At 48.9% G+C, this 27,171-nt stretch overlaps 1 protein-coding gene across 3 annotated transcripts in view; it reads left to right on the forward strand.

Annotated features, from left to right (window-relative positions):
• Positions 1–1,076: 1,076 nt before the first annotated feature.
• dmc1 (DNA meiotic recombinase 1) overlaps positions 1,077–27,171 on the forward strand; it is a 402,159-nt gene continuing 376,064 nt past the window's right edge. For 2 of the 3 annotated variants that reach the window (XM_070861547.1, XM_070861549.1), the window contains exons 1-3: positions 1,096–1,161; positions 6,255–6,375; positions 26,841–26,885. In XM_070861547.1, coding sequence (XP_070717648.1) covers positions 6,319–6,375; positions 26,841–26,885 — 102 coding nt within the window. In that variant the 5' untranslated portion in view covers positions 1,096–1,161; positions 6,255–6,318. Of the gene's footprint in view, positions 1,162–6,254; positions 6,376–26,840; positions 26,886–27,171 lie in introns of all 3 variants that reach the window. The other variant, XM_070861548.1, reaches the window with a different exon arrangement.

Here is a 27,171-nt window from a genome sequence, read left to right on the forward strand (position 1 = left end):
ATGGGGAGAAATTACAACATGCTGTGGTGCAGAGGGATCTGGGCATGAATCCCAAAAAGTTAGTTTGCAGGTGCAGCAGGTAATCAGGAAGGCGAATGGATTGTTGGCCTTCATTGCGAGAGGGATGGAGTACAAAAGCAGGGAGGTCCTGCTGCAACTGTACAGAGTATTGGTGAGGCCGCACCTGGAGTACTGCGTGCAGTTTTGGTCACCTTACTTAAGGAAGGATATACTAGCTTTGGAGCGGGTACAGAGACGATTCACTAGGCTGATGCCGGAGATGAGAGGGTTATCTTATGATGATAGATTGAGTAGACTGGGTCTTTACTCGTTGGAGTTCAGAAGGATGAGGGGTGATCTTATAGAAACATTTAAAATAATGAAGGGGATAGACAGGATAGAGGCAGAGAGGTTGTTTCCACTGGTCGGGGAGACTAGAACTAGGGGGCACAGCCTCAAAATACGGAGGAGCCAATTTAAAACCGAGTTGAGAAAGAATTTCTTCTCCCAGAGGGTTGTGAATCTGTGGAATTCTCTGCCCACGGAAGCAGTTGAGGCTAGCTCATTGAATGTTTTCAAGTCACAGATAGATAGATTTTTAACTAATAAGGGAATTAAGGGTTACGGGGAGCGGGCGGGTAAGTGGAGCTGAGTCCACGACCAGATCAGCCGTGATCTTATTGAATGGTGGAGCAGGCTCGAGGGGCTAGATGGCCTACTCCTGTTCCTAATTCTTATGTTCTTATGCTTCGAGCTCAGTGATCCTGCTGGCTGTGTGGGCAGTTTGTGGTATTAGTGAAACTGATAAAATGGACCGTGAGAGGGGCTGAGGTACCGGCAGGTTACAGGTGGCCATGGACAGCACACCAAGAGCCAATTCAACAGTCTGTGCCAGAATATCTTCTCATCCCACTGCAAAACCATTGCCGTGTTTTGGGAGTATTAGTTACTGTGAATGAATGATCGCTGACACAGCGCCCATTGCACAGCGCGCGGCTCCCGCCAACAGCCCAACCGCCCGCTGCTTCAAATCACACCCACGTGACTGAATCAACCAATGGGCGCGCCGGGAGCTCGGGCATCTTTCCCGCCTTCGGTTGTCGCGCGGGCCGGCGCCGTTTTGTTGGTGCAATCCGGAGCCGAGCGACGGCCTGAGGGGAGGTAAGTGGGAGGGGAGTGAGGGGAGGGGAATGAGGGGAGGAAGAGGAGGGAAGGGAGAGGAAGGAAGTGAGGGGAGGGGAAGGGGAGGAGGGAAGTGAGGGAAGGGAGAGGAGGGAAGTGAGGGCAGGGAAGTGAGGGGAGGGGGAGGAGGGGAGGGGAGGGAAGGAAGAGGAGGGAAGGGAGAGGAGGGAAGAGGAGGGAAGGGAGAGGAAGGAAGTGAGGGGAGGGGAGGGGGAGGAGGGAAGGGAGAGGAGGGAAGTGAGAGGAGGGAAGTGAGGGGAGGGGGAGGAGGGAAGTGAGGAGAGGGGGAGTGAGGGGAGGGGAATGAGGGAAGGAAGGAGAAGGGAGAGTAGGGAAGTGAGGGGAGGAAGGGGAAGGGAGAGGTGGGAAGTGAGGGGAGGGAAGTGAGGGGAGGGGGAGGAGGGAAGTGAGGGGAGGGGAAGTGAGGGGAGGGGGAGTGAGGGGAGGGAGAGGAGGGAAGTGAGGGGAGGGGGAGGGGAATGAGGGAAGGAAGGGGAAGGGAGAGGAGGGAAGTGAGGGGTGAGGGAAGTGAGGGGAGGGGGTGGGGAGGGGAGGGGAGTGAAGAGAGGGGGAGTGAGGGGAGGGGCGTGAGGAGAGGGGGAGTGAGCGGAATGAAGTAAGGGGAGAGAAGTGAGGGGAGGTGGAGTGAGGGAAGGGGAGTGAGGGAGGGGGAGTGAGGGGAGGGAGGGAGGGAAGTGAGGGGAGGGGTAGGGAGAGGGAGGAAGTGAGGGGAGGGGGAGTGAGGGGAGGAGGGGGTGAGGGGAGGGAGAGGAGGGAAGTGAGGGGAGGGGGAGGGGAATGAGGGAAGGAAGGGGAAGGGAGAGGAGGGGAAGTGAGGGGTGAGGGGGAGGGGAGGGGTGGGGAGGCGAGGGAGTGAAGAGAGGGGAGTGAGGGGAGGGGGAGGGGGAGGAGGGAAGTGAGGGAAGGGAGAGGAGGGAGGAGGGAAGTGAGGGGGGGGAGGAGGGAAGTGAGGGGAGGGGGAGAAGTGAGGGGAGGGGAATGAGGGAAGGAAGGGGAAGGGAGAGTAGGGACGTGAGGGGAGGGAAGTGAGGGAAGGAAGGGGAAGGGAGAGGTGGGAAGTGAGGGGAGGGAAGTGAGGGGAGGGGGAGGAGGGAAGTGAGGGGAGGGGAAGTGAGGGGAGGGGGAGGGAGAGGAGGGAAGTGAGGGGAGGGGAGGGGAATGAGGGAAGGAAGGGGAAGGGAGAGGAGGGAAGTGAGGGGTGAGGGAAGTGAGGGGAGGGGGTGGGGAGGGGAGGGGAGTGAAGAGAGAGGGGGAGTGAGGGGAGGGCGTGAGGAGAGGGGGAGTGAGCGGAATGAAGTAAGGGGAGAGAAGTGAGGGGCGAGGGGAGTGAGGGAAGGGGGAGGGAGGGGCAGGGAGGGAGCAGAGGAAGTGAGGGGAGGGGGAGTGAGGGGAGGGAGAGGAGGGAAGTGAGGGGAGGGGGAGGGAGGGGAGGGAGAGGAGGGAAGTGAGGGGAGGGGAGGGAGAGGAGGGAAGTGAGGGGAGGGGGTGGTGAGGGGAGGGGAGTGAAGAGAGGGGGAGTGAGGGGAGGGGCGTGAGGAGAGGGGGAGTGAGCGGAATGAAGTGAGGGGAGGGAGGTGAAGGGAGTGAAGGGCAGAGGAGCAGTGGATTGAGGTAAGGAGGAGGAGGGGAGGGGAGTGAGAGGGGGAGGAGCGGTTTGAGGTGAAGGGCATAAGGGGGTGCAGGGAGTGAGGAGGTGAAAGGGAGGAGGGGAAGTGAGAGGAGTGAGGAGGTGAAGGGGAGGAGGTGGCTTGAAAGGAAGGGCAGGAGGGGAGTGAGGGGAGGAGGAGTGAGAGGAGGGAAGTGAGGCGAAGGGGAGTGAAGGGAGGAGGGATGGGGAGGAGGGGATTGAGGTGAGAGGGAGGAGGGGAGTGAGAGGACGGATGAAGGGAAGTGAGGAGGAGGGAAGTGAGGGGAGGGGGGTGTGAAGGGAGCGAGGAGAGGAAGAGGTGAAGGGATGAGGGGAGGAGGAGGAGTGGATTGACATGAGGGGGAGGTGAGTGATGGGGAGAGGGAAAAAGGGAGTGAGGTGAGGGGGGGGCGGAGTCAGGAGGTGAAGGAGGGATGGGGAGGAGAGGAGTGAGTAGGCACGGATGGGAGGAGATGAGTGAGGGGAGGGGAGTGAGGTGAGGGGAGGGCAAAGAGGGGAGTGAGGAGGTGAGGCGAGGGGGAGGAAGTGAGTGGGGGTGAAGTGAGGGGGTGAGGGAAGGGGAGGGGAGTGAGGTGAGGGGAGGAAGGGTGAGGGGAGGGGGAAGAGGCGATTGAGGGGAAGGGGAAGAGGGGGGTTAGGGGATGTCTCAAAGCACTTTACAGCCAGTGAAGTACTTTTAGAATGTAGTCACTGTAATGTGGGAAACGGGGCAGCCAATTTGTGCACAGCAAGTTCCCACAAACAGCAATATGATAACGACCAGATAATCTGTTTCAGTGATGTTGATTGAAGGGTAAGTATTGGCCAGGACACCAGGGATAACTCCCCTGCTCTTCTTTAAAATAGTGCTGTGGGATCTTTTACGTCCACCTGAGAGAACAGTCCTCGGTTTAACGTCTCATCCGAAAGACGTTGAAAGTGGGTGAGCGGAGCAAGGTGAGGAGAAAAGGGGAGGGAGGTGAGAGAAGGATGTGAGAGGGAGTGGATGAGGAGGAGAAGGGAAGAGGAGCCGAGTTGGTGGTTGAGAGGGGGAGGTGAGAGCAGGAGGGGGTGTCAGAGGAGGAAGGGGTGAGAGGAGGAGAGAAGGGCAGGGATGTGAGAGGAGCTGGGGTTGAGGAGAGAAGGGGAGAGAGGAGAGGAGGAGGCCGTGGGAGGAGGGAGATGAGGAGAGGTGAGGGAAGATGAGAAAGGGAGGGAGGTGAGGAGGAGGAGTGAGGAGAGAATGTGAGAGAGTGAGGGGAGGAGGGAGAGGGGAGTGGGAGGTGAGGGGAGGGGAAGTGCGAGGAGGGAGAGAACAGGAGGTGGACAGGAGGGAGTGAGAGGAGAAGGGAATGTGAGAAGAGTGGGAGGTGAGAGCAGAGGGGGTGAGAGAGGGATGGGGAGTGGAAGGGGTGAGAGCAGGGGCAGGTGAGAGGAGGAGGGAGGGGAGGGGTGAGGAGGAAGGAGGGGAGGTGTGAGAGGAGGTGAAGGAAGGTGACGAGGGGATGAGGGAAGAAAGGTGGGAGGAGGGAGGGAGGTGAGGAGAGAGGTGAGAGGGGGAGTGGGTGAGGGGACGGTGAGAGGGGTATGGGGAGCGGATTGAGGGGATGAGAGGAGGAGGGGAGGTGAGCGGGATGGGGAGATGAGAGGAGGAGGGATTGGGAGAGGAAGGGGGAGGTGTGAGGAGGAGGAGGGGGTGAGAGGAGAGGTCAGGGGGAGGGGGAGGTAAGGGGGAGGGGGAGGTAAGAGGAGGAGGGGTTGAGGGGGAGGTGAGATGAAAGGTAGGTGGTAGAGGTGATGAGCGGGGGAGGTGGGAAAGGGGAGGGTGAGGTGGGAGAGAGGGGGAGGTGGGAGAGGGGGTGATGGGTGAAATGAGTGGTAGAGAGGAGGAGGGGGAGGTGAGGGGATGGGAGGAGGAGGGGAGCGGGTGAGATGAGGTTGGGGGTTGCGAAGGGGAGGGGACATTGAGAGGGGGAGGGGGTGAGAGAAGGTTGGGGAGGGGTTGGGAGCAGTGAGAGGAGGTGGATGGGGGGAAGGGGTGAAAGGAGGAAGGGGAGGTGAGAGGCAGGGGGAGGGGGTGAGAGTAGGCTGTGGAGTGAAAGGGGTAGGGGGCAGAGAGGAGGTAAGTGCCCAGTGGGTCCGAGTGGCCAGACGGAGCTTCAGGCTCAGAGTCCAGTATCTCTTGGCTATATGTCCATGTGGAATGGCTGAGCAGAGCAGGAATTCACACGGGAAGAGGACTTGGTGCCAGCCGTAGGGCAGCTTGGGGCTGGGCTTGCAGATGATGCTTGCCCTTTGCCGTGCAATGCCCTGGTGGAGCTGGTCATTTTTAGTTGAGTTGCTTTCTTCTGCTAGCCTGGAGCGGTTATCCGATTGGCCGAGCTGACAACAATGACAGCTCCCATCTCTATACAGTATTGCTGGCGTTTCCATGCTGTTAAGGTCTGGCCTTTTCATCCGTGTTGCACTCCACTTTACCAGATAACCAATGCACACAATGATCTAAAAACACTCGCAAACTTTGGCACGGCCTGTAAATCGGCACGGTCCTGGCCTGCAAGACCATCAGCAGGCCGGGGCCATTGGAGGGAGCAGCGTGCGACGGCATACCACTGCAGGGAGCAGCGAGTGCTGCTGCAGGAGGGCGACGACTGCAAAGCCAGGTCGCTGATTGCAGTGCAGGCAGGCATAGCAGGAGGGGCGAAGGAGCGGCAAGAGTCCGTAGAGGGAAGTGACCGGGGCCCAGAAGAGGCGAGGGCCCAGGGGCAGCACGGACCAGCCCACACTGCGATATGTGTGCACGCTCGGTCTGTGCAGCAGAGCTGGTCTCCAGTTAGTCTTGGGTAATCCTTGCCAAGACTTCGCTCTTGTCAAGCCTGTGTGGTGGCTGGTTAAAAAAATCCACGCGCAGGCATCTTCCACCCTTCACAATGTAGTTCGGGATCTGGAATATTAGGTCCTTCATTGAATCACCTGTGAACTCATCCCTTTTTGGCGTGGAAGCAAGTCATTCTCGCTTCGAGGGACTGCCTACGATGATGATGATGATGATGAATTTACCAACAATCATACATGCGCTATGTGTTTTTTCTGTGTCCTGCTTCCTCATCCGTTTCTTTTTTTTAACACCACATCCCACACCCTTCTAGCGAGCTGTAACAAATAAATAGAGTATCAACACAACACTGGAAATGTGTAATTTCCGTTAGACATCAGGCACTTTTACATGGGGTAGTATTTCTGTGATGACACCATGCCCTATTTTCTGTCATATTTACATTTTCTTCATTACAACAGTGACATCACTTCACTTCTAAAGTACTTCATTGGTTGTAAAGTACTTTGGGATGACCTGAAGTCATGAGAGGCGCTAAAGAAATGCAAGTCTTTTTCCTGAATCTGTGTGACCAATGATCTGTTTTAGCCTTTTGTGCTTCTAGGTATAATACCAACTCTGCGATAAGACACAGACTGCATTATTTGTAACCATGAAGGCCATGGAGGATCAGGTGGTGGAGGAGGAAGTTAGCTTCCATGATGAAGAGGTACAGTAACATTAAGCGTAGAATCTGAGACTGTTTCCAATAACAAAGCATCAGGCATGTCTCAGAAATGTGAAGTCTGCCTTATAGTGTACAGATAATAAAGCGAAGGCCAGGTCAAGTGTGAAAAATGTACAAACAGGGGGAGTCAAAAGGCAAAGAGGAGATACGACGTAAAATTAGCAAAAATGCCCAAAGGGCAAAAGAATGACTTCCCCTTTAGGCACATTAGTAGTACTGTAATAGGATAATCAAGCTTCTAACGGAGACTGAGGCAATAGCTGAGATAGTAAATAAATTCAGTGCTTTGTTTTCACAGAAGAGATGGAACCACTAGAGTAAGGCATAAGATAATTAGTGTAGGTTCTTATTCCAAACGTACCGTAGATAAATCACTGAGACTTGATAGTTTATATCCAAAAATCTTGAGCCAGAGGCCCAATCAACATGGCAAACGTCACACCTCTTTTGTAAAAAGGAGACAGGGATATGCCAGGAAATTGTAGGTCCAATTTTTTCCAACTGTTGGTAAAATACTGGTGTCTATAATACAGGATGAAATTACTAAGTACCAGGAGAAATGAATTAATCAAGCAGGTCGTGTTTGATAATTTTTATAGATTTCTTTGAAAAAAACAATGAAGGAAATGCAGCAGATGTGAGTTATATGAATTTTCAAAAAGCGTTTGATAAGGTCTCACAAAAGCCTCATGGCAATGATAATGGAGGCTAAATTGGGCTAAGATGGTGGTGGATCCAGGAGATGTGTCAGGAGATCGTGGCAGGAGATCCAGCAGCTGGGCGACAGCCATGACGTTCGAGGATTCTTCACCGCAGTTAAGTCCACCTACAGCCCAAGTAGCCAAGACCCCACCCCACTGCTGGCCAAGAATGGGAGGCACTCATTAAGGACACCAAGGCAGTCAGGGCCCACTGGAAGGAGCACTTCGAAGATCTCCTTAACCGAGACTCTGCCTATGATGATGATAAATTGGGCTCTGCAGCACCCGTTCTTTAGGCGCTGTGCAGCAATCAATGCTTGAAAATGGGGACTAAGATGCACGCCCACACTTCTGACAGGAGGTGCGCAGGATGCTATCTTGGTAAAGGGGTTTGCGCGTGCACACCTAACAACCGTCGGCAGCATGCAGCGTTGATAGATTATGATGTCAATCAGTGTACAGTGTTGATTTTCGAACTCCACTCTACAGAATGAAGGACCCCCACCTCCCCAACTGGTTAGTTGCTGGATTATTTCTTCTGGCAGCTGGTGCAATTGTAAGTGTTTTAGGAGCTTTCCTATACTTGGCTAAAGTTTGAAAAGTCTACAGGGAGTAGTCTCGCTGGTGCTAAAGTACTTTTCAGTTCATTTAAAAGCTTGTGCTGAAACAAGTTGGTTCCAGACGTGGGTGATCTGGTAGGACTTCCTCTGGGAATTGAGCATGACTGGGAGAATGAAGAGAGACCACCCAGCCAGACAAGCTGCTAGAAGAGGGAGGAGGGGAGAAGGGCTTTCAGCAGGAGGCCATATCTGCGGAGGGTATTTAGAAAGCAATTCTATTACCTCAACTTCAGCGAGGCCCAATGCATGAGATGTCTTCACTTACAAAAACAGACCATGACTGAAATCTGCCTCCTGCTGCAACCACAGCTGCAACCTCAAAGCAAGGCAATGATAGCATTAACTGTGGCTGTCAAGGTGACCTTGTCTCTTAACTTGTATACGTCTGGCTCCTTCCAAGCTCCTTCCAGGCTCGTCCCAGAGACAAGGAGGCGGAGCAAGCACAAGGGTTTGCACAGGTTGCAGGCTTCCCCATGGGGCAGGGTGCCATTGACCGCAGGCACATTGTCATGCATGTGCCATTTTCATAAACCGAAAGGGATTCACCACGGCAAGTAAAAGGCTGGCTATTGGGCGATAGGGGTTATACACTCATGGCATGGCTCATGATTCTGGACCAGAACCGACGCACACGTCAACAACATTCCTACAAAGCGTGCCATGCTACCACAAGGAACATCATAGAGCACACCATCGGCATCCTCATTTAATGCTTCCGCTGCCTTCAATACCCAGCTGAGCGACACTAAGATTTGTATGCTACACAATCTCACCATTATGTTGGAAATGGTAGCACAGTGGTTATTTTACTGGACTAGTAATCCAGAGGCCTGGACTAATGATCCAGAGATCTGAGTTCAAACTCACCATGGCAGCTGGGGAATTTAAATTCATTTAATTAAATAAATCTTGAATAAAAAGCTAGTATCAGTAAGTAATAGTGACCATGAAATTATTGGATTGTCACTAATGTCCTTTAGGGAACAAAATCTGCTGTCCTCACATGGTCTGGCCTGTATGTGACTCCAGACCTACAGCAATGTGGTTGACTCTTAACTGCTCTCTCAAAAAGCTTCGCAAGCCACTCAGTTGTACACAATCACTATGAAAAACAATAATAAAAATAAAACCAGACAGACCACCCCCCATTAACCTCGGCACTGGCTTCGGACACAACAACGGCACACCCAGCCCCGCCAACCCTGCATCGTCCACCTTACTAACATCTAGGGACTTGTGCCAAAATTGGGAGAGCTGCCCCAAAGCAACAGCCTGACATAGTCATACTCACAGAATCATACCTTTCAGCCAATGGGCCAGACTTCTCCATCACCATCCCTGGTTAAGTGCTCTCCCACCGGCAGGACAGACCCACCAGAGATGGTGGCACAGTAGTATATAGTCAGGAGGGAATGGCCCTGGGAGTCTTCAACATTGACTCCGGACCCCATGAAGTCTCATGGGCTTCAGGTCAAGCATGGGAAAGGAAATCTCCTGCTGATTTCCACCCGCCCCCCCCACCGCCCTCCCTCCTGCCTCAGCTGATGAATCAGTATTCCTCCATGTTGAACACCACTTGAAAGAAGCACTGAAGGTAGCAAAGGCACAGAATGTACTGTGGGTGGGGGACTTCAATGTCCATCACTAAAAGTGGCTCGGTAACACCACTACTGACCGAACTGGCCGAGTGCTGAAGGATATAACTGCTAGACTCGGACCTCGGCAGGTGGTGAGAGAACCAACACGAATGAAAAACCTAATCATCCTCACCAATCTACTTGCCGCAGATGCAACTGTCCATGACAGCCTTGATAGGAGTGACCACTGCACAGTCCTTGTGGAGACAACATCTCGTCTTCAAAGTCAGCAAAGGATGACTAAAAAATGATTGAGAAAGGGAAGATAGACTATAAAAGTAAACTAACACGAAATATAAAAACAGATAGCAAGAGTTTCTATAGGTATATAAAAAAGAAAAGAGTGGCTAAAGTAAATGTTGGTCCCTTAGAGGACTAGACTGGGGAATTAGTAATGGGGAACATGGAGATGGCAGAAACTCTGAACAAATATTTTGTACCAGTCTTTACAATAGAGGACACTAACACTATCCCAACAGCGGATAGTCAAGGGGCTATGGGGGGGGGAGGAACTTAACACAATCGCAATCACTAAGGAGGTCGTACTCAGTAAGATCAAAGCAGATAAATCCCCTGGACTTGATGGCTTGAATCCTAGGGTCTTAAGAGAAGTAGCGGCAGAGATTGTGGATGCATTGGTTGTAATTTACCAAAATTCCATGGATTCTGGGGAGGTCTCAGCAGATTGGAAAACTGCAAATGTAACGTCACTATTTAAAAAAGGAGGCAGACAAAAAGCAGGAAACTATAGACCAGTTAGCCTAACATATGTGGTTGGGAAAATGTTGGCATCCATTATTAAAGAAGCAGTAGCAGGACATTTGGAAAAGCAAAATTCGGTTAGGCAGTCAGCATGGATTTATGAAGGGGAAGTCATGTTTGACAAATTTGCTGGAATTCTTTGAGGATGTAACAAACAGGGTGGATAAAGGGGAACCAGTGGATGTGGTGTATTTGGACTTCCAGAAGACATTTGACAAGGTGCCACATTAAAGGTTACTGCATAAGATAAAAATTCACAGGGCTGGGGGTAATATATTAGCATGGATAGAGGATTGGCTAACTAACAGAAAACAGAGAGTCGGGATAAATGGTTCATTCTCGGTTTGACAATCAGCAACTAGTGGGGTGCCGCAGGGATCAGTGCTGGGACCCCAACTATTTACAATCTATACTAACGACTTGGAAGAAGGGACCGAGTGTAACGTAGCCAAGTTTGCTGACGATACAAAGATCGGAGGAAAAGCAATGTGTGAGGAGGACACAAAAAATCTGCAAAAGGACATAGGCTAAGTGAGTGGGCAAAAATTTGGCAGATGGAGTATAATGTTGGATAGTATGAGGTCGTGCACTTTGGCAGAAAAAAATCAAAGAGCAAGTTATTATTTAAATGGAGAAAGATTGCAAAGTGCTGCAGTGCAGCGGAACCTGGGGGTACTTGTGCATGAAACACAAACGGTTAGTATGCAGGAAGGCCAATAGAATCTTGGCCTTTATTGCAAAGGGGATGGAGTATAAAAGCAGGGAAGTCTTGCTACAGTTATACAGGGTATTGGTGAGGCCACACCTGGAATACTGCGTGAAGTTTTGGTTTCCATATTTACGAAAGGATATACTTGCTTTGAAGGCAGTTCAGAGAAGGTTCACTTGGTTGATTCCGGAGATGAGGGGGTTGACTTATGAGGAAAGGTTGAGTAGGTTGGGCCTCTACTCATTGGAATGCAGAAGAATGAGGGGTGATCTTATCGAAACATATAAGATTATAAGGGGGCTTGACAAGGTGGATGCAGAGAGGATGTTTCCACTGATAGGGGAGACTGGAATTAGAGGGCATAATCTTAGAATAAGGGTCCGCCCATTTAAAACTGAGATGAGGAGAAATGTCTTCTCTCAGAGGTTGTAAATCTGTGGAATTCGCTGCCTCAGAGAGCTGTGGAAGCTGGGACAATTGAATAAATTTAAGACATAAGTAGACAGTTCCTTAACCGATAAGGGGATAAGGAGTTATGGGGAGCGGGCAGGGAAGTGGACCTAAGTCCATGACCGGATCAGCTATGATCGTATTAAATAGCGGAGCAGGCTCGAGGGGCCGTATGGCCTACTCCTGCTCCTATTTCTTATGTTCTTATGAAAGTCATGGACTGCAGGAGGATATCAATCTACTGGTTAGGTGAGCAGTAAGCAACATTTCCCTTCAAATAATCAGCTTATGTTCTTATGTTCACACTGAGGACACCCTCCATTGGTTGTGTGGCACTACCATCATACTAACTGGGATAGATTCTGAACAGATCTAGCAGCCCAAAACCGGGCATCCATGAGGTGCTGTGGGCCATCAGTAGCAGCAGAATTGTATTCCACCACAATCTGTAACCTTATGGCCTGGCATATCCCTCACACTACCATTACCATCAGGCCAGGGGACCAACCCTGGTTCAGTGAGGAGTGCAGAGGAGCATGCCAGGAGCAGCACCAGACATACCTAAAATAAAAAATGAGGTGCCAACCTGGAAATGCTGCAACACAGGACTACATGCATGCTAAACAGTGGAAGCAGCCTGCTATAGACACGATCTATATAAGCGATCCCACAATCAATGGATCAGATCAAATCTCTGCAGTTCTGCCACATCCAGTCATGAATGGTGGTGGACAATTAAACAACTAACGGGAGGAAGAGGAGGCGTCATGAATATCCCCAGCCTCAATGATGGTAGAGCCAGCACGCAAGTGCAAAAGACAAGGTTGATGCGTTTGCAACCATCTTCAGCCAGATGTGCCGAGTGGATGATCCATATCAGCCTCCTCCTGAGGTCCCCACCAGCACAGAAGCTAGTCTTCAGCCAATTCGATTCACTCCACGTGATATCAGAAACGGCTGAGCACACTGGATATAGTGAAGGCTATGGACTCGGACAACATCCCAGCTTCATGCTGAAAACCTGTGCTCCGGAACTAGCCGCGCCTCTATCCAAGCTGTTCCAGTAAAGTGACAACACTGGCATCTACCCAACAATGTGGAAAATTGCCCAGGTACGTCCTGTTCACAAAAAGCAGGACAAATCCAACCCGACCAATGACCGCCCCATCAGTCTACTCTCAATCATCAGCAACGTGATGGAAGATGTTGCAAACAGTGCTATCAAGCTGCTCTTACGAATAACCTGCTCACCAATGCTCAGTTTGGGTTCCACCAGGACCACTCGGCTCCAGACCTCATTACAGCCTTGATCCAAACATGGACAAAAGAGCTGAATTCCAGAGGTGTGGTGAGAGTGACTGCCCTTGTCATCAAGGCAGCATTTGACAGTGTGGCATCAAGGAGCGCTAGTAAAATTGAGGTCAATGGCTGGAATCATACCTAGCACAAAGGAAGATGGTTGTAGTTGTTGGAGGTCAATCAACTCAGCCCCAAAACATCGATGCAGGACTTCCTCAGGGCAGCGACCCGGGCCCAAACATTTTCAGCTGCTTCATCACTGACCTTCCCTCCATCATAAGATCAAAAGTGGGGATGTTCGCACAGTGTTCAGTTCCAATCGCAACTCCTCAGATAATGAAGCAGTCCATGCACGAATGCAGCAAGATCTGGATGACATTCAGGCTTGGGCTGATAAGTGGCAAGTATCATTAAGTGATTCGCAAGCAGAGTGAGGAATTTTGTGAGCACAGGAATTGGTGGCGAGGAGGAAGGCGGTGGTGACAGAAAAGGAGTGGAGCCACAGAACCCAAAGTCTCTAAGTTAATAGACACAAGAGCAGACCTGCGGGACCACAAGAGGAGCGGCCGCAGATAAAGATAGGCCCAAGAGCCCGGAGGGAGCGAGGTAAGTAATGTCAGTGGAAGGGAAGGAGCCGATTGGTGAGTAGTTGGTGATTTGTTTTCAAGTTTTAAGTTTATTTCTGTTAAGTTACTTAAAAAAAAGAAGTTAGTTCATAGTCGAATAAATAAAGGCATGGCAGGCAGCTCGGTCCAGCGGAGTGCACATCCTGTGCCATGTGGAAACTCCAGGATGCTTCCCAAGTCTTGGACAACCATGTGTGCAGGAGGTGTCATTAGCTTGAGCAGCGTCTGGCGCTACTGTGGTGCATCCGCGAGGCTAAGAGCTACGTGGCTAGCATGTTTCAGGAGGTGGTCACCTCGCAGCTAAGGAGTGCGCAGGCAGAGAGGGAATGGGTGACTGCCAGACAGAAGAGGAGGACCTGGCAGGGAGTGCAGGAGTCCCCCTGAGTGCATCTCGCTCTTCAACCGGTATTCTGTTCTAAGTACTGGCGAGGATGATGGTTCCTCTGGGGAGTACAGCCAGAGCCACTCCATGGCACCACGGGTGGCTCAGCTGTATAGCGGGGGGAGGAGGAAGACAGGGAAAGCAATAGTGGTCGGGAGATTCTATAGGGGAGCAAAAAAACGTTTCTACAAATGTAACTCCAGGATGGTATGTTGCCTCCCTGGTGCCTGAGCGGCTGCAGAGTATTCTGAGGGGGGAAGGTGAACAGCCAGAGGTCGTGGTCTGTATTGCTACCAACGACATAGGTAGAAAGAGGGATGAGGTCCTGCAGGCAGATTTTTAGGGAGCTAGGAAAGAGATTAAAAAGCAGGATCTCAAAAGTAGTAATCTTTGGATTATTCCCAGTGCTACATGTGATACAAATAGGAGATTAGAGTAGATGAATGTGTGGCTGGAGAGATGGTACAGGAGGGAGGGCTTCAGATTCCTGGGGCATTGGGGCCGATTCTGGGGGAGGTGGGGCCTGTTCAAGTAGGACAGGTGACACCTCAACAGCGCTGGTACTAATATCCTTGTGAGGAGGTTTGCTGTTGGGGAGGGTTTAAACTAAGTTGGCAGGGGAATGGGCACCAGGATGTATTATTAGAAAGGAGAAACAAAGGGCATAAAGGATTGGGAGAGATAGATAGCACTAAAGTGAGAAATACAAAGGTATTAGGTGGGGTCAGACTAAGATTTGGTGTATGTATATAGTAAACAAGGTTGGTGATCTGCAGGCGCAAATAGCCATATGGGAATATGATGGCATGGTAATAACGGAGATCTGGCTCAAAAAAGGGTAGAATTGGGTGTTAAATATTCCTGAATATAGGGTGTTAAGGAAATAGGAGTTGGTGTGGCAATATTGGTTAAGGAGATTGTAACAGTGCTGGAGAGAGAGGAGGTCCTGGAGGGGTCAAGGACAGAATCTATATGGCTAGAGTTAAGAATTAATAGAGGTGCCATTACACTACTAGGTCTATTCTACAGGCTACCAACTAGTGGGAAAAATATGGAGGGGAAAATTTGCAGAGAAATTACAGAGAGAGGCAAGAACTATAGAGCAGTGATAATGGAGGACTTCAACTATCCTAATATAGATTGGGATAATAATAATAATGTAAAGGGCAGAGAGGGGGAAGAATTTCTGAAGTGTGTTCAGGAGAACTTTCTTGATTAGTATGTTTCTAGCCCAATGAGGAAGGAGGCATTTCTGGATCTGGTTCTGGGGAATGAGGTGGGTCAAGTGGAGCAAATGCCACTAGGTGAACATTTAGGGAACAGAGATCGTATTATCATAGGGTTTAGATTAGCTATGGAAAAGGACTGGAGCAATCTACAATAAAATTACTTAATTGAAGGAAGGCAACTTTCAGTGCGATGAGAACGGATCTGGCCCGGGTACATTGGAATCAAAGATTGGCAAGCAAAACTGTAATGGAACAATTGACTGCCTTTACATAAGAACATAAGAATTAGGAACAGGAGTAGACCATCTAGCCCCTCGAGCCTGCTCCGCCATTCAACAAGATCATGGCTGATCTGGCCGTGGACTCAGCTCCACTTACCCGCCCGCTCCCCATAACCCTTAATTCCCTTATTGGTTAAAAATCTATCTATCTGTGATTTGAATACATTCAATGAGCTAGCCTTAACTGCTTCCGTGGGCAGAGAATTCCACAGATTCACAACCCTCTGGGAAATTCCTTCTCAACTCGGTTTTAAATTGGCTCCCCCGTATTTTGAGGCTGTGCCCCCTAGTTCTAGTCTCCCCGACCAGTGGAAACAACCTCTCTGCCTCTATCTTGTCTATCCCTTTCATTATTTTAAATGTTTCTATAAGATCACCCCTCATCCTTCTGAACTCCAAGGAATAAAGACCCAGTCTACTCAATCTATCATCATAAGGTAACCCCCTCATCTCTGGAATCAGCCTAGTGAATCGTCTCTGTACCCCCTCCAAAGCTAGTATATCCTTCCTTAAGTAAGGTGACCAAAACTGCATGCAGTACTCCAGGTGCGGCCTCACCAATACCCTATACAGTTGCAGCAGGACCTCCCTGCTTTTGTACTCCATCCCTCTCGCAATGAAGGCCAACATTCCATTCGCCTTCCTGATTACCTGCTGCACCTGCAAACTAACTTTTTGGGATTCATGCACAAGGAGGGACTGGAGTGCATCATCACGCCCGGCAACCAAATTTTAATTTGATTTTACGTTTTTTAAGTTTAATTTGTTTTAATTGCCGGTGCTTTTAGTGTCCCCCTTCCCTTTTATAGGGGGCACTGGGGAAAATTGTGATTTTAGTGCCCCAAAAAAAAACCAAAAAAAGAAAAACACAAAAAAAAAAACACAAAAAAGGGGGGAAAAAAAAAAGGGCCTTGTAAATGTCTGGAGTGTCACCCAGGTCGGGTGGCACCGTTTAATGTTTTATGTTTTCGCAGGTAAACTCAAAAGAGTTTCATGCACAAGGACCCCCAGGTCCCTCTGTACCGCAGCATGTAGTAATTTCTCCCCATTCAAATAATATTCCCTTTTACTGTTTTTTTTTCCAAGGTGGATGACCTCACATTTTCCGACATTGTATTCCATCTGCCAAACCTTAGCCCATTCGCTTAACATATCTAAATCTCTTTGCAGCCTCACTGTGTCCTCTACACAACCCGCTTTCCCACTAATCTTTGTGTCATCTGCAAATTTTGTTACACTACACTCTGTGCCCTCTTCCAGGTCATCTATGTATATTGTAAACAGTTGTGGTCCCAGCACCGATCCCTGTGGCACACCACTCACCACCGATTTCCAACCCGAAAAGGACCCATTTATCCCGACCCTCTGCTTTCTGTTAGCCAGCCAATTCTCTATCCATGCTAATACATTTCCTCTGACTCCGCATACCTTTATCTTCTGCAGTAACCTTTTGTGTGGCACCTTATCGAATACCTTTTGGAAATCTAAATACACCACATCCATCGATACACCTCTATCCACCATGCTCGTTATATCCTCAAAGAATTCCAGTAAATTAGTTAAACATGATTTCCCCTTCATGAATCCATGTTGCGTCTGCTTGATTGCACTATTCCAATCTAGATGTCCCGCTATTTCTTCCTTAATGATAGCTTCAAGCATTTTCCCCAATACAGCTGTTAAACTAACCTGCCTTTTGTCTGCCCCCTTTCGAATCCGCTGGTACCTCCCCAGAGTCCAGAGAATTTTGGTAGATTATAACGAATGCATCTGCTATATCTTCCGCCCTAGAGTCCAGAGAATTTTGGTAGATTATAACGAATGCATCTGCTATATCTTCCGCCCTCTTTTAATACCCTGGGATACATTTCATCCGGACCAGGGGACTTGTCTACCTTGAGTCCCATTAGCCTGTCCAGCACTACCCCCTTAGTGATAGTGATTGTCTCAAGGTCCTCCCCACATCCCCGTGACCAGCAATTTTTGGCATGGTTTTTGTGTCTTCCACTGTGAAGACCAAAGCAAAATAATTGTTTAAGGTCTCAGCCATTTCCACATTTCCCATTATTAAATCACCCTTCTCATCTTCTAAGGGACCAACATTTACTTTCGTCACTCTTTTCTGTTTTATATATCGGTAAAAGCTTTTACTCTCTTTTTATGTTTTGCGCAATTTTACTTTCGTAATCTATCTTTCCTTTCTTTATTGCTTTCTTAGTCATTCTTTGCTGTCGTTTAAAATTTTCCCAATCTTCTAGTTTCCCACTAACCTTGGCCACCTTCTACGCATTAGTTTTTAATTTGATACTCTCCTTTATTTCCTTGGTTATCCACGGCTGGTTATCCCTTCTCTTACCGCCCTTCTTTTTCACTGGAATATATTTTTGTTGAGCACTATGAAAGAGCTCCTTAAAAGACCTCCACTGTTCCTCAACTGTGCCACCGTTTAGTCTGTGTTTCCAGTCCACTTTAGCCAACTCTTCCCTCATCCCACTGTAGTCCCCTTTGTTTAAGCATAGTACGCTCGTTTGAGACAGTACTTCCTCACCCTCAATCTGTATTACAAATTCAACCACACTGTGATCACTCATTCCAAGAGGATCTTTTACTCGGAGATCGTTTATTTTTCCTGTCTCATTACACAGGACCAGATCTAAGATAGCTTGCTCCTTTGTAGGTTCTGTAACATACTGTTCTAAGAAACAATCCCGTATGCATTCTATGAATTCCTCCTCAAGGTTACCCCGTGCGATTTGATTTGACCAATCGATATGTAGGTTAAAATCCCCCATGATTACTGCCGTTTCTTTTTCACATGCCTCCATTATTCCCTTAATTATTGCCCGCCCCACCGTGAAATTATTATTTGGGGGCCTATAAACTACGCCCACCAGTGACTTTTTCCCCTTACTATCTCTAATCTCCACCCACAGTGATTCAACATTTTGTTCATTAGAGCCAATATCGTCTCTCACAACTGCCCTGATATCCATCCTTTATTAACAGAGCTCCCCCACCTCCTTTCCCTTCTTGTCTATCTTTCCGAATTGTCAGATACCCCTGTATGTTTAATTCCCAGTCTTGGCCCCCCCTGCAACCACGTTTCTGTAATGGCCACCAAATCATACCCATTTGTAATGATTTGTGCCGTCAACTCATTTACTTTATTTCGAATGCTGCGTGCATTTAGGTAGAGTGTTTTAATACTAGTTTTTAAACCATGATTTTTAGTTTTGACCCCTCCTGCAGCCCCTTTATATTCATACATATGGTCCCTTCCTATCACCTTGTGGTTTACACTTACCCCAGTGCTACTCTGCTCTGTTGCCTCCTGCCTTTTGCATTCTTTCTTGGGGTCCTGTTCATCTGAGCTCTCACCCACTCTCACTAGCTCAGAGCCCTCTCCTGGGTTCCGAATACTCCTTGCATTGAGGCACCGAGCTTTCATGCTTGCCTTTTTATTACACTTTGACCCTTTAGAATTTTGCTATACAGTGGCCCTTTTTGTTTTTTGCCTTGGGTTTCTCTGCCCTCCACTTTTACTCATCTCCTTTCTGTCTTTTGCTTTTGTCTTCATTTTGTTTCCCTCTGTCTCCCTGCATTGGTTCCCATCCCCCTGCCATATTAGTTTAACTCCCCCCCAACAGCACTAGCAAATACTCCCCCTAGGACATTGGTTCCGGTCCTGCCCAGGTGCAGACCATCCGGTTTGTACTGGTCCCACCTCCCCCAGAACTGGTTCCAATGCCCCAGGAATTTGAATCCCTCCCTGCTGCACCACTGCTCAAGCCATGTATTCATCTGAGCTATCCTGCGATTCCTACTCTGACTAGCTCGTGGCACTGGTAGCAATCCTGAGATTACTACTTTTGAGGTCCTATGTTTTAATTTAGCTCCTAGCTCCTTAAATTCGTCTCGTAGGACCTCATCCCTTTTTTTACCTATATCGTTGGTACCAATGTGCACCACGACAACTGGCTGTTCACCCTCCCTTTTCAGAATGTCCTGCACCCGCTCCGAGACATCCTTGACCCTTGCACCAGGGAGGCAACATACCATCCTGGAGTCTCGGTTGCGGCCGCAGAAACACCTATCTATTCCCCTTACCATTGAATCCCCTATCACTATTGCTCTCCCACTTTTTTTTCTGCCCTTCTGTGCAGCAGAGGCAGCCACAGTGCCATGAACTTGGCTGCTGCTGCCCTCTCCTGATGAGTCATCCCCCTCAACAGTACTCAAAGCGGTGTATCTGTTTTGCAGGGGGATGATCGCAGGGAACCCTGCACTACCTTCCTTGCACTGTTCTTCCTGCTGATCTTCCACTCCCTATCTGGCTGTGGACCCTTCACCTGCGGTAAGACCAACTCGCTACACGTGCTACCCACGTCATTCTCAGCATCGTGGATGCTCCAGAGTAAATACACCCTCAGCTCCAATTCCGCAACGCGGACCGTCAGGAGCTGGAGGCGGATACACTTCCCGCAGATGTAGTCGTCAGGGACACCGGAAGTGTCCCTGAGTTCCCACATGGTACAGGAGGAGCATATCACGTGACCGAGCTCTCCTGCCATGACTTAACCCTTAGATACACTTAAATTGGCAACAACAATGCTAAAGTTTACTCACTGTTATAGAAGAGAAAAAAGAAAAACTACTCACCAATCACCAGCCAATCATTTACCCCCTTGGCTGTGACGTCACCTTTCTGTTTCTTTCTACTTCTTTTTTGCCTTCTCCCTGTAAAGAAGAAATAGTTTGGGTGCAGTCGAGGTACGTTCCCACTTGGGGGAAAGGTAGGGCAACTAAAGTCAGATCTCCCTGGATGACGAAAGAGATAGAGAGTAAGGTGAAGCAGAAAAAGAGCGCGTATGACGGATGTCAGGTTGAGAATACATCTGAGAATCAGGCTAAATATAGAAATGTCAGAGGAGAAGTGAAAAAGAAAATAAGAGGGGCAAAGAGAGATTATGAGAACGGAATGACAACTAACATAAAAGGGAATCCAAAAGTCTTCTATAGGCATATAATTAGTAAACGGGCAGTAAGAGGAGGGATGGGGCCGATTAGGGACCAATAAGAAGACTACACATGGAGGCAGAGTGTATGGCTGAGGTACTAAATGAATACTTTGCATCTGTCTTCACCAAGGAAGAAGATGCTGCAATATACTTAGTAAAGGAGGAGGTCGAGGAGATACTTAATGGGATAAGATTGATAAAGACGAGGTATTAGAAAGGCTGGCTGTACTTAAAGTAGATAAGTCACCAGGACTGGATGGGATGCATCCTAGGACACTGTGGGAAGTGATAGAAGAAATCGTGGTCATAATCTTCCAATTCTCCTTTGAAAAGGGTGGTGCCAGAGGACTGGGGAATTGCAAATATTACACCCTTGTTCAAAAAATGGTTTAAAGATAAATCCAGCAACCATAGGCCGGTCAATTTAACCTTAGTAGTGGGGAAGCTTTGAGAAACAATAATCAAGGATAAAGTTAACAGTCACTTGGACAAGTGTGGATTAATTAAGGAAAGCCAGCACGGATTTGTTAAAGGCAAATTGTGTTTAACCAACTTGATCAAGTTTTTTGATGAGTTAACAGAGAGGGTTGATGAGGGCAATGCAATTGAAGTGGTGTACATGGTTTTCCAAAAGGCGTTTGACAAAATGCCATATAATAGGCTTGTCAGCAAAGTTGAAGCACATGGAATAAAAGGGACTGTGGTAGCATGGATACAAAATTGGCTCAGTGACAGGAAACAGTGGTTTTGTTTGTCAGACTAGAGGAAGGTATACAGTAGTGTTCGCCAGGGGTCGGTACGAGGACCACTGCTTTTTTTGATGTATATTAATGACTTGGATGTGGGTGTCGGCATAATTTCAAAATCTGCAGATGACTCAAAACTTGGAAGTGTAATGAACAGTGAGGAGGATTGTAGTAGATTTCAAGAGGACTGGTGGAATGGGCGGACACGTGGCAGATTAAATTTAGCTCAGAAAAGTATGGAGTGATGCATTTTGGTAGAAAGAATGAGGAGAGGAAATATAAACTAAAGGGTACAATCCTAAAGTGGGTGCATGAACAGAGAGACCTAGGGGTGTATGTGCACAAATCATTGAAGATGGCAGGGCAGTTGAGAAAGTAGTTAAAAAAGCTTATGAGATCCATCGCTTCATGAATAGAGGCATAGAGTACAAAAGCGTGGAAATTATGATGAACCTGTGTAAAACACTGGATCAGCCTCAACTGGAGTATTGTGTCCAATTCTGGACATCGCACTTTAGGAAGGATGTGAAGGCCTTAGAGAGGGTGCAAAAAAGATTTACGAGAATGTGGATAGACTGGAGAAGCTGGAGTTGTTCTCCTCAGAGCAGAGAAGATTGAGAGGAGATTTGATAGAGGTGTTCAAAACCATGAAGGGTTTGGAAAGAATAGATAGAGAGAGGCTGTTCCCATTGCAGAATTATCGAGAACCACAGGACACAGAATTAAGGTAATTGGCAAAAGAACCAAAGTACAAACCGGACGGTCTGTACCTGGGTAGGACCGGAACCAATGTCCTAAGGGGAGTGTTTGCTAGTGCTGTTGGGGAGGGGTTAAACTAATATGGCAGGGGGATGGGAACCTATGCAGGGAGACAGAGGGAAGTAGAATGGGGGCAAAAGCAAAAGATAGAAAGAAGAAAAGTAAAAGTGGAGTGCAGAGAAACCCAAGGCAAAAAGCAAAAAGGGCCACATTACAGCAAAATCCTAAAGGAGCAAAGGGTGTTAAAAAGGCAAGCCTGAAGGCTCTGTGCCTCAATACGAGGAGTATTCGGAATAAGGTGGACGAATTAACTGCGCAGATAGCAGTTAACGGATATGATGTAATTGGCATCATGGAGACATGGCTCCAGGGTGGCCAAGGCTGGGAATTCAACATCCAGGGGTATTCAACATTTAGGAAGAATAGACAGAAAGGAAAAGGAGGTGGGGTGGCGTTGCTGGGTAAAGAGGAAATTAATGCAGTAGTAAGGAAGGACATTAGCTTGGATGATGTGGAATCTGTATGGGTGGAGCTATGGAATACCAAAGGGCAGAAAACGCGAGTGGGAGTTGTGTACAAACCACCAAACAGTAGAAATGAGGATGGGGACAGCATCAAACAAGAAATTAGGGATGCGTGCAATATTATGTGCGACTTTAATCTACATATTGACTGGGCTAACCAAACTGGCACCAATGCGGTGGTGGAGGATTTCCTGGAGTGTATTAGGGATGGTTTTCCAGACCAATATGTCGAGGAACCAACTAGAGAGCTGGCCATCCTAGACTGGGTGCTGTGTAATGAGAAAGGACTAATTAGCAAACTTGCTGTGCGAGGCCTCTTGGGGAAGAGTGACCATAATATGGTAGAATTTTTTATTAAGATGGAGAGTGACACAGTTAATTCAGAGACTAGGGTCAAGAACTTGGGGAAAGGTAACTTCGATGGTATGAGACGTGACTTGGCTAGAATAGACTGGCGAGTGATACTTAAAGAGTTGACGGTGGATAGGCAATGGCAAACATTTAAAGATCACACGGATGAACTTCAACAATTGTACATCCTTGTCTGGAGTAAAAATAAAACGGGGAAGGTGACTCAACCGTGGCTAACAAGGGAAATTAAGGATAGTGTTAAATCCAAGGAAGAGGCATATAAATTGGCCAGAAAAAGCAGCAAACCTGAGGACTGGGAGAATTTTGTAATACAGCAGAGGAGGACAAAGGGTTTAATTAGGAGGGGGGAAATCGAGTATGAGAGGAAGCTTGCTGGGAACATAAAAACTAACTGCAAAAGCTACTATAGATATGTGAAGAGAAAAAGATTAGTGAAAACAAACGTAGATCCCTTGCAGTCAGATTCAGGTGAATTTATAATGGGGAACAAAGAAATGGCGGACCAGTTAAACAGATACTTTGGTTCTGTTTTCACGAAGGAAGACACAAATAACCTTCTGGAAATACTAGGGGACCGAGGGTCTAGTGAGAAGGAAGAACTGAAGGATATCCTTATAAAGTGAGAAATTGTGTTAGGAAAATTGATGGGATTGAAGGCCGATATATTTCTGAGGCCTGATAGTCTGTATCCCAGAGTACTTAAGGAAGTTGCCATAGAAATAGTGGATGCATTGGTGATCATTTTCCAACAGTCTGTCGACTGTGGATCAGTTCCAATAGACTGGAGGGTAGCTAATGTAACACCATTGTTTAAAAAAGGAGGGAGAGAGATAACAAGTAATTATAGACCGGTTAGCCTGACATCAGTAGTGGGGAAAATGTGGGAATCAATTATTAAAGATGAAATAGCAGCACATTTGGAAAGCAGTGACAGGATCGGTCCAAGTCAGCATGGATTTATGAAAGGGAAATCCTGCTTGACAAATCTTCTGGAATTTTTTGAGGATGTAACTAGTAGAGTGGACAAGGGAGAACCAGTGGATGTGGTGTATTTGGACTTTCAAAAGGCTTTTGACAAGGTCCCACACAAGGGATTGGTGTGTAAATCAAAGCACATGGTATTGGGAGTAATGTACTGAGGTGGATAGGTTGGCAGACAGGAAGCAGAGAGTCGGGATAAACGGGTCCTTTTCAGAATGGCAGGCAGTGACTAGTGGAGTGACGCAGGGCTCAGTGCTGGCACCCCAGCTCTTTACAATATACATTAATGATTTAGATGAAGGAATTGAGTGTAATATCTCCAAGTTTGCAGGCGACACTAAGCTGGATGGCGGTGTGAGCTGTGAGGAGGACGCTAAGAGGCTGCAGGGTGACTTGGACAGGTTAGGTGAGTGGGCAACTGCATGGCAGATGCAGTATAATGTGGCTAAATGTGAGGTTATCCACTTTGGGGGCAAAAACATGAAGGCAGAATATTATCTAAATGGCGGCAGATTAGGAAAGGGGGAGGTGCAACGAGACCTGGGTGTCATGGTTCATCAGTCATTGAAAGTTGGCATACAGGTACAGCAGGCGGTGAAGAAGGAAAATGGTATGCTAGCCTTCATAGCTAGGGGATTTGAGTAAAGGAGCAGGGAGGTTTTACTGCAGTTGTACAGGGCCTTGGTGAGGCCTCACCTGGAATATTGTGTTCAGCTTTGGTCTCCTAATCTGAGGAAGGACGTGCTTGCTATTGAGGGAGTGCAGCGAAGGTTCATCAGACTGATTCCCAGGTTGACGGGACTGACATGAGGAGAGACTGGATCAACTGGGCCTTTATACACTGGAGTTTAGAAGGATGAGAGGGGATCTCATAGAAACTTAAAAGATTCTGACGGGACTGGACAGGTTAGATGCGGGAAGAATGTTCCCGATGTTGGGGAAGTCCAGAACCAGGGGACACAGTCTTAGGATAAGGGGTAGGCCATTTAGGACTGAGATGAGGAGAAACTTCTTCACTCAGAGAGTTGTTAACCTGTGGAATTCCCTGCCGCAGAGAGTTGTTGATGCCAGTTCATTGGATATATCCAAGAGGGAGTTAGATATGGCCCTTACGGCTAAAGGGGATGAAGGGGTATGGAGAGAAAGCAGGAAAGGGGTACTGAGGTGAATGATCAGCCATGATCTTATTGAATGATGGTGCAGGCTCGAAGGGATAATGGCCTACTCCTGCACCTATTTTCTATGTTTCTATAAGAAAAAACTTTTACACAACGAGTGGTTAGGATCTGGAATGCACTAACTGAAAGGGTGATGGAGGCAGTCTCAGTCATCACGGCTTTCAAAAGGGAGTTGGATAAGTAACTGAAAGAGAAAGATTTGCAGGGCTACTGGGGCAGGGCGGGGGAGTGAGACTAGCTGAGGTGCTCTTGCAGAGAGGCGGCACGGGGTCGATGGGCCAAATGGCCGCCTTCTGTGCTGTAACCATTCTATGGGCCCAAGTTTCCACATAATTTGCGCCTGATTTTTAGGAGCAACTGGTGGAGAACGGACTATCTTAGAAATCGCAATTCTTCACATTTTTTTTTCTGCAGTTCTAGTCAGGTAGAACAGTTCTACTTTGGAACAGAATTTTTTCTTCAAAAGGGGGCATGTCCAGCCACTGACGCCTGATTTGAAAGTTTCCACAGTGAAAACGTACTCCAAACTAAAGTAGAATGGAGCAAGTGAAGATTTTTGTAGAACTGAAAAAACCTGTTGTACACATTAAAAAATCAGGCGCAGGTTACAAATTAGGCGTCCACAACGAGGTGCGGGGGGGAAGGGAAGTCATTAAATTCTATAATAAATCCTTATTTATTCTTATACAAATATTATACAAATAAATCCAACCTGAATAAACATTTATAAGCAAAGAAAAGATTAAATAAACCATCTTCCTACCTGTGTGAAAGTGCTTCAGGCAGGCCTTTCGGGACCGAAGGCTGAACGGGCCGGCCCGAGACTTCGGGCAGGGCCCGTCCCCAGCACCAGATTCACAGGTAGGTGGCGTTGGGTCGGGTTGGGGAGGTTCGGTTCGGGTCGGGGGAGGGAGAGAGAGAGAGGGGGGAGGGAGAGAGAGAGAGGGGGGGGAGGAGAGAGAAAGGGGGGGAGGAGAGAGAGGGGAGGGGGGGAAAGAGAGGGGAGGGGGGAGGTCAGGTCGGATCCAGTCCGGGAGCGGGAGTCGGGTCGGGTCGGGTCCAGTGCGGGGGGGGGTCGGGTCGGGTCGGGGGCGGGAGCGCGGGTCGGGTCGGGCCGGGTCCAGTCGTGGGGGGCGGGGAGCGGGAACAGGAGCGCGGGTCGGGTCCAGTCGGGGAGGCGGGGAGCGGGAACAGGAGCGCGGGTCGGGTCGGGTCCAGTCGGGGGGGCAGGGAGCCGGAACAGGACCGCGGTCGGGTTGGGTCCAGTCGGGGGGGCGGGGAGCGGGAACAGGAGCGCGGGTCGGGTCGGGTCCAGTCGGGGGGGGGGTGGCTGAGCGAGAACAGGAGCTCGGGTCGGGTCGGGTCCAGTCGGGGGGGCGGGGAGCGGGAACAGGAGCGCGGGTCGGGTCCAGTCGGGGAGGCGGGGAGCGGGAACAGGAGCGCGGGTCGGGTCGGGTCAGTCGGGGGGGTGTGGGGGGGAGCGGGTGTCGGGTCTGATCCGGAGGCAGGGCGGGGGGAGCGGGTGTTGGGTCTGGTCCGGAGGCAGGGGGGGGAGGCGGGGAGCGGGTGTCGGGTCTGGTCCGGAGGCGGCGGGGAGCGGGTGTCGGGTCTGATCGGGGGGGGCGGGGGGGGGAAGCAGGAGCTGGCCATGGGAGGAGCCTTATTCACGCAGCCCCAGTGAGGCTATTCGGCCAGGGCTAGGGGCTGCGTGCTTCGGGCCCCTCCCACACAGTTCGGCACCTGAAGCTACTGCACTTGCGTGCCCACTGTAGCGCGCATGTGCAGAGGTCCCGGCACTGTTTTCAGCAGGGACCTGGCTCCACCCCCCCCACAGCTCGTGCTGGCTGCGCTGAGGGCCAGAGGACCTGCAGGTAGGTGGAGAATACGGAGGATTTTTTTAGCCGCACTTTGTGGCGCGAAAAACGGGCGTCCAGCTCGGGACTGCGCCGTTCTAGGCGCGTGTGGAAACTTGGGCCCTATGATTCTAATTGAACTGTTTTTTGTAATAGTATTTGGGCAGAAAAGCTGTATTCTCCAAAAAGCAATACAACTGTCTAAAGAGCCTTAATTCCTGCACATCCGAAACTTATTACATAATTGTTTATAACATATTGATTGGTACGATTTGATGATAGATGTGAATTTTCTGTGATTCCCTTTTTGTTCCTTTTAGGAATCTTTCTTCCAGGACATCGACCTCTTACAGAAACATGGCATTGTAAGTACAGTAAACTGAGACCATCTGAGCTTTAATCACTCTTTTTGGTTGTCAGTAAATTCCCTAGTTAGTGGCTTGGGTTCTTTATAGAGTCATAATTGATGTTGCAATGTTCAAGGTTCATGCAGTCCCCAAATGATATGAGTTTACCCCTAAGTGCTAGATCTGCATACATCCTAAACTAAGTGGCCAAAGATCTTGTGTAAGTGACAGAGGGAGAGTTCAGTGGATTTATTTCTTTAGTAGGTAGAGTGACTTCTATGTAGTCAGTATTGCCTGGTGATCA

The sequence above is a fragment of the Pristiophorus japonicus genome, chromosome 19, assembly GCF_044704955.1.
Source record: "Pristiophorus japonicus isolate sPriJap1 chromosome 19, sPriJap1.hap1, whole genome shotgun sequence".
In the NCBI taxonomy this organism is placed as follows: Eukaryota; Metazoa; Chordata; class Chondrichthyes; family Pristiophoridae; genus Pristiophorus; species Pristiophorus japonicus.